Below are 14,449 nucleotides of genomic sequence, written 5' to 3'. Positions count from 1 at the left end.
TCAGAGTTGCATCATATGAATGTGGGGAGAATACTCAGAAGCGCTTTAATATGTCTATATGTGTAGAAAGATGAAGCCCAGCAGGTTGCTGTGGCTGGACTTTGAGGCCAAGAGGTGAATTTTTTGTCAACACAATATGAGGTAGCTGCGACTCTTGTTATTTTCTTGTCGAAATGACAGAGTGCAAGTGAGGTGAGAAGGTGCAGAATGTCATTATCTGAAGACATTCTGCCGAGGAGAGGAGGGAGCGAGCTAGTTAGGTTTCTGGTGGGTAAATGTTTGCAATAAATTGAGCTTGTGTTCTGCTTTTTTTCCTGATATTTAATCACCATAGGCTTCTGCCAGCGTTGCCGCCTAACATTTCCCAAAAGGTCAGACATGTCTCTCCTGCTTAGTGCAGACTAAATGCATGTCAGTCTGTTGAGCAGCTTAGAGAGCAGCAGAGACAGCTTCATGTCAGTCACAGAGTCCACAAATAGACAAGCCCTTCAAAGCCCCCGTGTGACCAATCCCTAGGATGGGTTAAATGCAAAAATAAAAAATGTATGGGATGAACCGTCCTTCTGTTATTAACCAATAAGATCACTGAACCATGTGATGTCATAGGATAGCAAGTCAGGAGAACAGCATTTTTTTACATCCAGAAAAAGTCTTCACTGCTCTTCTTCACTGTTCAAGAAGACTTACTCTCCATCATTGTTGTTTTTTAAGCAGTCGTTTCTGGCTGTTGTCACCTTCGCGGTCGTCACACCTAAATCACACCTGCAAGTGCCAGTAGTTCCTTACAGGACGCTGATTGGCACAAGCACATAACTTGAAGTCTGGCAAGATGGATTCCCAATCTTGTGATCTTGCATGTTCTTGGGATTTTGCAACTCCTTTACCTTTCTCTACCATGACGTCCAGCAACTTCCTAATGATGAACAACTATAACACTAAAGTGATGTTGTTAGGGCACCACGGTAGAGGATTTGTGTAACTTAGACTTTATCTTCTCAGGATTTGCTGTTCACCCTAAAGGCCACAAATCTGGGAGTAATCACTGATTCAAACAACATATTTAAGCACTATCACCAGTCTAGCTATCATTTCAATCAGGAGTATTGCCGAGATCAGATAATGTCTTTCATTCAGTGATTCACAAGTTTTCATCCTTGCTTTTGTCTCCAGCCATATAGATTGCTCAAGGACATTATTTGACAGCTTGCCAAGGAAATGAAAACTTTGCTTCCAGTTTGTTCAAAATACCAAAGCTAGGGTTCAGACAAGTTACCCCTGTGTCCATTTTTTTATGAAATGGCTTTAAGTTAGAGTTTTTCTTTTATAGGGTAAAATGTAGGATTCAAAGTTTCTGGAGCTTGAACCAAGTGTAAGACATGTACTTTGAATTTGACCGACCTTTTTCATATCTGTCTCTCATGAGTCTCCCAACTTAATAGAAACACAAGTGAAAACATGTGCTCCTCATTGGGTCATCTAAGCATCGTGTGACTGAACACTGTTAAGTCAGGTAAGGAAGGATAAAACTGTTCTGCAGCAGATGCACATTATGTGCGCACACGTTTGCTTGAAGATAAATGTACAGTTATAGTGAGCAGCAACCAAAAAAACATCATTTCATGCTTTTGTTTGATGTTATGTATTCTTTGAAAGCTTTGTTTCAGTCCAGCTCACCCTGTACTTACCTGAGCAAGATGGTATGTGTCATCAGAAAATATAAAAGGAGACTCACTGGTTTATAGTAGCAGTCGGTGGTAGCTTGCTGTGAGGCTGCAAGCTGTTTTCCTGCTTACAATTCTACTTTCCTCAACATCCCCTTTAAAGTTTTTTTACTGCCAAGTTATACTTATTGTCCATTATATATGAGAAATAAGGGCCACAGTTATAACCATGAATGTATACGCAGCTCAGTCAACAGGTGGTTAAACAGAGTGATGTATTTATTGGTTTGCAACATCTTTGTAGATTTTTTTCAATTATAAAGCTGTTTTTCTGCGGTGTGTCCTGACCTGCCGATTGTGATTTCAGCTGCTTCTAATTATCTTTCTATGCACAATAATTCATAAAGTCAGAGGTGTTTCCTTGAAATGTCTGTGTAAGTGAATTCAAATCACCCCGATCAGTATTTATGCAGTTTACACAAACACCTGGGACTTATTTTGAAAACAGAATGACAGCAAGACTGTCATGCTGAGCTAAAATGAAGTGAGTGCACATAAATTAGGTAAATATTTAGTTTCTTTCTTTCACTTCAGGCTGGCGGCCCCAGTTGAGGGGCGAGCGGCATGTGTGTAAATTTGACTGGCACAGAAGCTGATATATCTGACACTGATTGACTGAAAACCAGCAGATTCTGGTCTCTATTTAGTGGCTTGGTGCATCTCTACCTGTTACGCGTTCATTACATATTTTTGCCAGTGTATTTCAAGCTACTCAGCAGGCTTCATGTGGGGGTAACGTGCCAAGATATGCTGCAGTGTGCCAATAAAGACAAAGGAGACGACTTTAGGCTAGTACACAAGTTGAATGTATTTTACAAGGAAGGAAATACATTCAATAGATTTGTTTGAGCTGAAATTTGCTCTCAGTGCCTTTTGGTGAGTAACACCGAATGAAAACAAACTCCACAGGGCACCTTAAGCCCAGTCCCCCCCTCACTGAAAATCAACAGACACGGGAGGGTTTAAATATCTGTTTTTTCTGCCCCTTAAAAACATTGCTTAATGAAAATGGCAGCAGTTGAAATGCTGTGTTTGATTTCTCATAGATTAGGCACTGTCAATAAAGGCGCAGAGTCAATAACAATGGATGTTTTCTTCCCTCTCTGTGATGGCAGCTTCACTATCTGAGCATACGCTTGACAGTCGGTTTCACAGACGTGTCAGACTGTATAACGTTGATGGGATTATCTTTTAATAGTGTGTGCTATTCACAATGTGAATCAGACATTGCACACAGACAGAAATTAGCTGACTAGTTACAGTTCTGTGTAACACTGTTGTGCACAGACAAATTAGTTCCACCTCAGCAGACTACACCTGGAGAGGGTGCGGAGCTTTGTGCTAATATTATCCAGGGAAACCTACACTCTCTGCTCGGATAATTTCCTGGACAGCAGAGCAGTCGTGTGGTCTCAGCTGTGATAATACACAGCTTCAGTGTGGGTCTACTGCAGACCGACATCTTTACATTTGAGCTGTTCCTACGTTATATAATGCAGATTTATAGTGATTCTTTCTGCGGGTGAACTGTGATTTGTGAATTGTTGACTGTATGTCTTTTCATTTGTTTTTCTTTTCTCTGGCGTCTCCACGCTGGTTTGAAGATAATACATGCTGATGTTTTTTCTACAACATTATCTTTGATTGTTGCTCAGTAAGTCATAGATATTTAATGTTATTGAGAAATAAGTTGTACTCAAACATTCTCCATACGTCCACCGTCAGCGTCTGCATGTCACACAGAGTGAACAGTAATGTAATGTTGTCTTTCCTTGTTCGTATAAACTAGTTTCAACCCTCCCTCTGAAAGCTACAGACGTTCAGCTGATGGCACAAAGGCACTTTGAAAGCACCACAGCATATTCTGTCCTTCATGATGCATTTGTGCTCATCCGCGTCCGGACAGTAAACTCCTTTGGTGTTTCGGCTCATTCCCATTAACAACTGCACCTGGTATTAGGTGGTGGAGAAGTTAGATATTCTCCAAGCATCTCTTGACACTCCGTGAGGCTGACACTGCATCTGTTGCCAGGATGGAGTCAGCACCTGTTAACTCGAGGGACGTCAGCTGCAAATTAGTAGCTCAATTATCAAAGCCCTGTTCATACACAGTCAATGGCCATATTGGACATCAGTCGACAGCAGACCATTTAGGAGGGGTTTTTTTTTTTGGCTCCTGCTATGACTGCTTGAGGTGCTCTCTATATTAAATCATGAAGCCTACAAATGACAGAGCACATCTTAATTGCTCACTTTTAGAGAGCTGTGTTTGATTGGCTATAAAGGTAATTTCACCTATTCAAAATCCACTCAGTAAAGTTGCGTTACCTTTGTTTTTATGAGTCAGTTTCACTCAAATTTGACAGATATAATGCCCTCGAACACAACTGTTCTGCCACACTTTCACTTTTATGTTGGGGCCTGTAATGTACATTATGTTTTCTGACACTGTCAAATAGTTGTTAATTAAATGTTTAAGCACTGAAGGCTGTGTTGAGCTCAACTGCATTATATACAGAGTTATCAGTCATATTCTCAGGAGGGAGGACAAAAAAGTAGAAACACGCCTCAGTCATGTATAATCCAGCACAATACTACTTTTAACTTGGACCTAATTAATAAACGAGTAATTGAATTTACACATTTCCAAAAATATCACCTGAGCCAAGTCTCCACTAGTCACCTTGAAATGCTCGCAATGTTAAAGAAAGTGATAAAATGTTCCTGGATCTGTCATTTTATCCAACTCCGCACCAAAAGTATACGGGGTCTATTCTGGCTTGAGAATAAACTAATTTACTTAATTTAACTAAATGTATCATTTATTAAGAACAGTTATTGTGAATTGTTACCAACATACAGTAAACTCATTTCTGCCTATGCCTGGAACAAAGTGTGGCTGTATACACGGTGATGCAACTCAGAGCTGAATTGATGTTGTTTTTGTCATACATGCATCCGCCAGATCTCGCTAATACACTCCATGTGGCTCTAATTTGGTCCAAAGAAATCAGATTTACCTCAGTGAGGAACATTTACCATTACTGCCATTTTATTGAGAACAGACTGTGTTTACCCCTCATGTGCATTCCAACCTCCTTAATGCAGATCCCAAAGCATGTCTGTGTTCTGTTATCAGCGGCAGCCCATGCTATTTACGCAGGCTTTGGTCTGGACAGTTTATCTATCCTGTTTTGTTTTTTGTGTGTGTGTGTGTTAAGGTCTCCACACTCTGTTTATGTGTTATGGTGGTAAAAAAAGACTTTAACAAGTGGATCTGGGAGCAGACGAGGGCAGACAGACACAGGCAGATTGGCTCTTGGTCAGTGAGAGATGAAAGCAGCCGACACTCAAAGGTGGCCGTTCTGAATGAATTGGAAGCAGTTGTTTCACCCAAGGGTGACCGTTAGAAGAGGAGGGGTTTTTTTTTCTGGGTTTGTTTGTTTTAGAAATAAAAAGCTGATTTCTTTTCACACTGAATGCCTCTACTGCGATGTCCAGTCCCCTCAGGAGGAGCTTCACTATAGTCAGCTAAGAGCAGTGGAATATCCATGCCGCTGCAGCAGCCAAATCCCCCTTAGGCAAAGGCAAAGCATCATCCCCTTCTCTCAACCACACACACACACACACACACACACACACACACACAAACACCTCTATCCAGCACTCGGCTCCACAAACATATTCTGTGTAATGTTGACTTTTTTTTTTTTTTTTTTAACAAATGTGCCCTGTCAAGCAGCAAGCCTTGCAGACAGTCTCCACACCCCGCTGCATCTGAAGACCTCAGTCAGTCTATCGCTGCATAAGTACGTGTTTGACATGTCTCTGTCTGAAGTCAAGCTTTTCAAGCATCCGATGCCAGCTGCCTCTGTCTGTGCCATGTCTGCCAATCCTCTCTGCTCGCCATTGCTGCCTGCCACATCCTCTCTCTGAATATAGACTGTGTCCTGCTGCGACTGTGAGCTTTGAGATACTCATTTTACACCCTGAAGCCCGCTTTTCTTTGTCAGTCCTTTAGTGTGGGCTGTTGTAAGTTGTTGTTAGCTGGCATGAAGCATGGGGTCGAGGCTTGGTTTTACTCTGTGTATGTATAGTATTCACTTGTGTTTCGTAGTGCCAGAGGTCGAAAGAGGACACAGGCTTTAGAGGTGGTTAAGCAGAGGGGCAGTTGTGAAAATGTCACTCCGTCACTTTCGTCTATATCTCTTTGTTGTTGGTGTTTGACATCTCTTTGGGCTCATTTTGCTGCTCTTTGTAGTCCTTTCTGCCTCTTCTATGTCATTTAGTGACTTTTTTTGTGCTTTAGCCGCCTGTTTTTACCCTCTCTGTGGTCATTTTGTGGTTGTTTTGGGCCCAGCGTGACATCTAACCGTACCTTTGGCCCCGCTCCTGGTTAAACGGCAGTAGTTCTGCCTTTCTTGTGTCTGATCCATAATTCAATTCCTCCCCTACTGTCTATTTGTGGTTAAGCTTACCTTTTGGTCTTTTTGCATCACTTTGTCTCTGATTTGGGGAATGTGCCACATCTAACTGCACCCCTGGCCCTGCCTTTGGTTAAACAGCAGGATTTTTGTCATTCCATATGGCGGTCCTTGACTCTTTTTCCCTTTCTGTTTGTGGTTTTGCAACACTTTGTGGTCTTTTTCAGTGTCTTTGTGGTCATTTAGCTTTGTCTTTGTTGTTGTTTGGTATCTATGTGGTCTTGTTTTGCATCTATTTTCAATCATTTAATGACTTCTTTGCCTTTCTGCCTCTAATTTTTAACATTTCTTTGTGGTTGTTTTGGGCCTGTCCCACCACGGGGCAGCGTTCTGATTTCTGCCATTTACTGACCACGATCCATCATGTCATTCTTTCCATTCTTTTGTTTTCCTTTCTTTACCTTTCTCCTTTCTTGTCAACATATTATTCCTGTTTTTTAATCTCCTCGTCTCTGCCTATATTCTGGTTCCTGATTCGCAGACACTCACTCTAGCAGGAGGACCATTCCCCCAGGCTTCACAGCTGTTATTGGCATATTGTACAGTTTCATCTTTAAAGTCATAACATTTTTCTCTTTTTCAATACAAAGTCCAATTTCTTTCCTCAGTAAATTAGACATTAGTCAGCCCTTCAGGGAAACAATAGCAGGGAGTGAAATTAATGTGGTTGAAATCGTGTGGTTTCAGGCTTATTATTTCATCATGGTTTCACGTACAAACATATGCTCACACACACAGACACACACAAGTCATCCAAATCCAGCCTACCCCTCCTCTGCCTTTTCCCTCAAGTCAGTTGCTTAAATTGTCCTAGTTTAGCCAGGATACGCCTCTTGAAAATGTAGCTGCCAGAGAAAATGTTTCTCTGGACATTTGATGGGCCGCTTATGTATTGAGTAGGATTGCAAATCTATTGAACCGGAGCTGATATGATGTCAGTAGACCATTAAATTTGTGTGAAAAGGCCTCTTGAATGAACAGATTGAACAAAGCTCTGTCTATCCTCTGGCTCAGCAGAATGATTGAGTCCACCATTTTCCAGATCATTTTGCTCTATGAACCGTCAAAACTCACATGATGCAGGACTTTTTCTGCGCTTTTCTGAGGCAAAATATCATGTCTCTCATTCCTCTGTTCCAGTCAACCTTGTTCCTTGTTCTTCTTGTAGGTATCCATTCCCAACAGTGTTCAGCACATGCAGCAAGAAGGACCTTGCTGCCAGTCTGGAGAAAGGTGTTGGCATGTGTTTGTACAACATGCCCGAGGTCAAGGTGCTCTACGGCGGCCAGAAGTGTGGCAATGGCTACGTGGAGGAGGGAGAGGAGTGTGACTGCGGGGAGCCAGAGGTAAACCATTCATCTTCACTCGCTTCAGTGGAGTGGATCAGTCTCCAGCACAGTATTTGGACTGGGCAGCTGTCTATAACAATGTGAATGTGTAACAGTGTGTAAAAAAGCAAATGTTTTTGTGAGATAAACAAAAGTTAGAACAGAAACTTGGTTGGGAAAAAAATATTTTAAGTCCTTGGTGAATCAGGATGCAGTGAAGTGTGGTTAATGGGATTCAGAAAAAATCCAGGGTGGTCCTTTTATATAAAATGCCCAAAAAACAAAAGAAACAGGCCTGATTTTCTAAGATTCTTTTTTCATTCAATAAACTGGCCGCTCAAACCAGTAAACAGCAGTGCCAAACATGCACTTTTCCAACTTGATTCCCACCAAAAACAACAATAGTAACTGTCCTGTAAGCATTGACCCAGAACCAAAACAACCTTCCCATTAAACTTTCTCTTGACATTGACATTGTTATTGCGCCTTAAAAGCATCAAAACCTGCTGTGAAAAAAAAAAAGCCTAAAAGCTCAGCAAACCACCCGGGGCCTCCTTTGTAAGTGTTGTATTTACATCACACCTCCTCTGCCACATGTGCTGAACAGTTGTATGACAGGCCGCCGTGGTGATGTCATGTCTTTGTCGAAGGCCCATTAATCAAACCACTGTCCAACTGGGTGACAAAGGAAACAAACCAAAGTGTAATTGGGTCGAGGCTGAAGAAAGGTTCCTCTGGCTGCGCCACCCAAACAACTCTGACACTTTGTTTCCTGACGCAAGACTCGCTTGTTGGATGCGTGTATTGGATGATTATGAGATATTATTCAAAATCTGTCGAGGTTGATTGAGCATTGAAAATCTTCAATTTGCCTGTTTATACAATCAACATATGTTTATTTTGTGATCATATAAACTGAGTCTGATAGAAAAATCTTCTTATTTGAGAAGCTGGCATTTTTGCTGTAACCACAGTGTCTCAATCAGTTATAAAACATTGCAGCTGATTATGATGATCAGTTGTTTCAGCTCTACATCTGACACACTTTTACTGTCCCACTTGATCTGCTTCATCCTAATCAAATATAATTAAATATAGCTTTTATTATTTGTAATAAAGTAAGAAACTAAGAAGTAACCAAAGCTCAAAGGTTCAGATCAGTATCTACCTTCTGTTGGCTGAGAAAGCAGAAACACAGCAGATTCTAGTGGTGCCCTATTAAATATTCACAACGTATGGCTACTACTTGAAAATGAGATCAGCAGAAGATATGAAACGTTGATTAAATATGTATTGGATAGATTGGAATAACAGCTGTAGCCTGCTGAGTTTTACACCTTGATATCAGAAGCTATTTACTCTAAATACAGGAGGTCTTGATGCGGAGCTCTTGAGCTGATAAGCTGAAAATAGTGGTATGAGAACTGCAGCAGTTTAACTAGGAGGTGCTGGTTTTGTTGAACTCGTGGGCGGATTTTTTTTGATGAGTAATAATGTCTGCTCGCAATGAGCACGTAAGTCAGGCAACAAAACTGGTTTCATGGTCGCGATTACTGAATATTTAGCAACCTCTTCTGATGATAACCTGCTGCCGCTGATGTTTGTCATAGTAACTGGCGAAAGCGACAGTCAGTACCAGCAAAAACTAGCCGGCTAACAGGATCTAAATAAAGGGAGAGAAGAAGATGGATAAGAGAAAAAAAAAGGTTTGCTGTGATTCATTAGCATGGGAGTCTAACAAATTTGGGTATTTTAATCCTGATCAAATGGATCATTGTTTCTGGAAAAAGACTTTTGGAGAGGGCGAACAAATGTTTTACCATTTTGGCAAACCACCTCCTAAAGGAGAGGTTCAACCAAATCACTATCTGCTTCCCTCCATGCTGTCAGTGAAGTCAGGTGAAGTTTCGTAGTCCACAAAACATTTCTCGAGCTTCACAGCAAAACAGCACTGCAGCATTCTCCCTAACTCCCTAATTAATCCTAATTTTCAAATCAGTTTGGGATCTCGGGGCTTCCTGACACTTGATTAAGCCGGATGAGCTGTATGGAGCCATTTAATTCAATTTTTCTTCTTTTTTTTGCACGAAGTCCCCCTCTACTTCATTTGTTTAGGAGAATGCTACAATGCTGTTTTTGCTGTGAAGCTCCAACAATGTTTTGTGGATTCAAAGCTTTCTATCCATATGGAGGTTAGTAGATAATGATGGAATGTTCACTTTTGGGTGAACTTCTTCTGTCAAACACAATGTGTTTGATTTTTTAGTTAAGTGCAGTTATGACTGTGTACTCCAGCAACCCTAGGTAATATTTAAATGGAGTCATTGTGTTTGACCACCAACGAACCAACTGTTTAATTTACATTTGCCAGCTCCATCCCTGCCATATTTCCCCCTCCAATAACCCTCATGATATCACCACAGAGACCCTTCATGTTTTATCTGCCAGCCCACTTAAACCGAGAGATTAAAGCCACCTTTTCCCTCCTCTCTAAACAATGTGCTTACGTCAGGGCCAAGAGGTAAACAGCCAGACTCATAAAACCACACATCAACTGAAAATTAGACGTCCAGCAATCCAGTTGCCTCCAGTTCCAAGCCTTCAACACGTCTTGTCATTACCTTAGAAGCCCCACAAGCGGCCACGTCGAGAAAAGATAAATGAACGTGGGAGTTGTTTTCTGCAATGCGTGACACTACTTGGAAAACAAAGCTGATGTGTTCGGGCGTCCAATAAAAGATAAATATTGCAACACCTCCCTGAAGTCTTTTACAGCATTACTCCCCTTTCAACTTCTCCTCATGCACCCTCTCTTGTCAGTTCCCTGCTGGCTGCCAGCTGATCTTGCAGTGAAGAGTCTACAATCGTCGTCTCTTAAGGGCTTTCAAATCCCACTGCTGCTCGTGTCCATGATATTCTCATAGTTAACAGCGATATCTGTCCAATCTTGACTTCAATTTTGAAGATTTAAACACACACCCTCCCAAATGCCTTCCTTCTTTGCTTCACATTTCAAAATGTTGTTAAAAGGGTCATTGCATTAGGCACACTCCTCTTTCGGGAAGTCCAAAGGTCTCCAGAGCTCCTAAATTCAAAACATGTGTGCTTCAGTAAATATGTCTCCATGTCTTAGAGGTCTTGAGGTCAGGGGAAGAAAGGCTGGAAACCCCCGGACAGGAAGTGCCCTCTCTTGACCTGGAAGTCTTGAAATGACAGAGACCAGCTGACAGAGGAGCTCCCAAGCGATGATCAGGTTCACATGTTGTTTAACGGTTTGTTTTCTTTCCCCTATATCAGGAATGTATGAATCCATGCTGCAACGCCACCACATGCACCCTCAAGGGCGACGCTGTATGCGCCCACGGACAATGCTGTGAAGACTGCAGGGTAAGACTCATCATGCAGGCCTTGGTCTGTATTATGCATTCTCCTTCCTCTTTGGACTTCATTTTCTGATTAAAATGCCTGACTGCTGTTCTCATAGCTGAAAAAGGTCTTAAATTGTATTTCCACTGCTCCTCTGAACATCGCACAAAGCTTTTCTCTGCAGAGACGGACATTTTTCATTCCCAAACTCAAGTGCAAAGACCTCAAACTTTCTCAAACTATTTTAATTTGCACTGGTAGGTTATTAAGAGACTTATAATAGCGTGCTCTTGGATATAATGTAATATCTTCGGTCAGTTCATTCCAACTTTGTATATTTCACCTCCAGTAGGCAGGTTTCATTAGAGAACAAGGTCTCAAGTTGGATTGTATAGCGTTAATCTCCACTGAGTTGTGAGGGGTTTTTGCTTTATCATGGAAATCTTCTTACTAAGTATCTCAGGTATGTGTCCTCTCTTTGAAAAGGAACATTTGTTGAAGATGGTTAATGATTAAATTTTCCTGCACAGACCTCCATTTTGTCACAAATTTGTACTTCCCTGTGATTTACACGAAACCATGTTTGACCTCATGGCATTGAGACGACAGCAGTGCGTAATGTTCTATATAAGCTCCAGCCTAATGCTGTAGGCGTTCATACAGTGAGTGAATGGCTCATTCTGGACAATAAAAATGAGCTGGCAATTTTACATTTAAGTCACGACGGCCTTCTCACAGGGTCAGATCTGCTTCCAACATGGCTCAAACCTGAGTTCACATAAAGGCCAGGCCAGCACAAGGTTAAGGATGCAGAGAGAGATGGTAGTGAAGAAAAACTACTACATTGTACTGTAGTTCACATGAGTTATCCAAGCACTCTCTTAAAGATGCCTCTCAGATAATGTCAGATCAGTCCAATTAATGTGTTTTTGTCCACTTTTGTGTTGTGATGCAAACGAGATAAACAGGTCTTTGAAATTCATTAACAGTAATAATCACAATATGGTACATTCTTAACATGGTCCATGCAGTGTTATTAGTGTGAATGGAGCCAAACATAAAGGATGTGCGCAAACAGAATCAGAATCAACCCAAAGTCGTCTCTCTGGTCTCTAAAATCAATTTAAACTGCTTATTATTGTTAGGGGATCCACCAGCGAGAACTCAGAGTGATCATCCTTCACACACGGTGGTCATTAATTAGCTTTCAACCGCAAAATCAATTTAAAAACCCATCACAGCTGCAGCCTGTAAACAACTGAGAACACTTTGTGTCCTTTGTATCATTTTTAACCACACTAGCAACATACTGTAGGTCTGTGGATGGCAATGTTGCTCCACCACTTTGATCCATACTGAAATATCGCAACAACTATTTCATGGATTGTCATTAATTTATGCACTGACGCCCATGTTTGACTGAGGATGATTCCTAAGGACTGTGGTGATCCCCTTTCTGTTCATTCAGCACAGCCATGAGAGTTACAGTTGTGGCTTCTGGTTAAGTGTCTTGTTTCTCACATTCATGCCACCGTCTGAATGAATTTTCATTAACTTTGGTGGTCTTCTAACTCTTATTCTAGTTCCACCATCAAGTCAAAATTATACTTCATTGAGAACAAATTATTTTCTCTTTTTCTAAGAACTTAACTACATTTAGTTGAAGTTTAAGACTTTTATGTAAGTAGCATTCAAATATGTGACTTTCATTTGTAATAAAAAAAAAAAAGAATAAACAAGCGTCGTTAGTAAGTCATACTCAGGTATGACTCTCGGGCACATTTTACAGCACTGCATGTAGTTCTGTGCCAGAATAACTCTCACAGAGCAGCTAGCCTGGCTGTAGATTCTGTGGCTCGTTGGACTCCCTCTAGGACACCAGGTGCCAATAACGCCCAGGCTTTGTTGCTGTATCTGTAAGAGTCCTGTCATGTTTCGGGGAAGACATAACAGAATATTTACAAAGCCCAAACGCCTCGACTTCAGCAGACAGATGAAGTCAGCAATGTTGCGGATCCGAAAGAACTTACTGCACTGTTTGTGTTTACAGCTGAAACCAGCTGGCACTCTTTGTCGAGAGTCCAGCAACTCCTGCGACCTGCCGGAGTTCTGCACCGGTGCCAACCCTCACTGTCCGGCCAACGTTTATCTGCATGATGGCCATGCCTGCCACAGCGTTGAAGGCTACTGCTACAACGGCATCTGCCAGAATCATGAGCAACAATGCATCACCCTGTGGGGACCAGGTAAATCAAAGTTGTGCTGTGTACATAATTCTCACATATATAAGGGAATCCTACACTTAATTTGGTGATTATATTTGTGTATTTTTCTTGTTAATCATTGTGCGCAGGAGCCAAGCCTGCCCCAGGGATATGCTTTGAGCGAGTCAACTCTGCAGGGGATCCTTATGGGAATTGTGGGAAAGACTCCAAAGGCTCCTTTGCCAAATGTGATGCGAGGTAAGACTCTGCAGCTGCACCGATGCAGTAGAGGTGCGGAGAAATCTCTGTGCAAAAGAAAACTGATTATCTTAAGTGGTGTCATTAGCAATCATCATTACGGTGTGAAATCTGACATGTGATCTTCAAACAAAAGTTTACATGGGTGAAGAATGTAATTGGAGAAAGATAGCAGCTAATTACGTTCTGAGGATGTATTCATGAATCCTTTTATGCTATTCTTGTTGGCTAATTGTGCTAAAGATCTTCTCCCTTTGGGTGAATTCTGTAATCAAGCTCTTTGTTAATTGATGTAATTGCTTTAATGGCCGGAGGACTGAAGCGGTGCCGCGCTCTTCAGCACCCTTTCATCTTTCTCCACAGTTACTTATCTTAGTCCGTGATTGACAGGCCTTTATGTTTTACACTTTTTTTAATTAAGTGTTTTACTATCTGTTTTTTAATGTTTGTGTGCATACATGTGTGTTCCCGCTTTTGTGTGTGTTGTATGTAGGGATGCAAAGTGTGGAAAAATTCAGTGCCAGGGAGGAGCCAACCGGCCAGTGATCGGAACAAACGCTGTTTCCATTGAAACGAACATCCCGCTACAAGAAGGAGGGCGCATTCTGTGTCGGGGAACACACGTTTACCTGGGTGATGACATGCCTGATCCTGGACTGGTTCTGGCTGGGACAAAGTGTGGAGACGACATGGTGAGTTCTTCATTTAACTGGGTACAGACCGAGTGTAAGGTCATATTTAATTCCTCTTCTCTTAATTGCTAAAGACTCGATATTGTCAGAGTGGTTTATTGTCTTATAACCTCACAATGCAGCTACAGCATATGTCCTGTAGCAATCCCAAAAGGCAGACTGTTCTTGCCCACTGTAATATTCCTTTGGGTGCTGAGCAAATAGTCCTGCAGTACAGAGCTGAAGCTGGGAGGGACTGTTCTCTCAAATGGAAAGAGCAGATAAGATTAACTCTGAGTGAATCCAGTGATCCATATGTACACATCATGCTCAGGGCTGGACAAATGGACAAGTCTCTTCTGGAAACCAGTTATTTTATCAGGTGTGTCTCTCGACTTTTCTCCTCTCATGTGTTTC

At 41.6% G+C, this 14,449-nt stretch overlaps 1 protein-coding gene across 4 annotated transcripts in view; it reads left to right on the top strand.

Moving 5' to 3' along the window:
• Nucleotides 1-14,449, top strand: part of adam12 (ADAM metallopeptidase domain 12) — a 95,592-nt gene that overhangs the window by 63,651 nt on the left and 17,492 nt on the right. For all 4 annotated transcript variants that reach the window (XM_037123526.1, XM_037123525.1, XM_037123522.1 and 1 more), the window contains 5 exons: nucleotides 7,374-7,551; nucleotides 10,831-10,920; nucleotides 12,950-13,145; nucleotides 13,253-13,361; nucleotides 13,855-14,053. In XM_037123526.1, the coding sequence (XP_036979421.1) occupies nucleotides 7,374-7,551; nucleotides 10,831-10,920; nucleotides 12,950-13,145; nucleotides 13,253-13,361; nucleotides 13,855-14,053 (772 nt within the window). The remainder of the gene's footprint in view (nucleotides 1-7,373; nucleotides 7,552-10,830; nucleotides 10,921-12,949; nucleotides 13,146-13,252; nucleotides 13,362-13,854; nucleotides 14,054-14,449) is intronic.

The sequence above is a fragment of the Acanthopagrus latus genome, chromosome 15, assembly GCF_904848185.1.
Source record: "Acanthopagrus latus isolate v.2019 chromosome 15, fAcaLat1.1, whole genome shotgun sequence".
Classification (NCBI taxonomy): Eukaryota; Metazoa; Chordata; class Actinopteri; order Spariformes; family Sparidae; genus Acanthopagrus; species Acanthopagrus latus.
The sequence above is the reverse complement of the archived record's forward strand: the minus strand, read 5'-3'. Positions and strand labels throughout refer to the sequence as shown.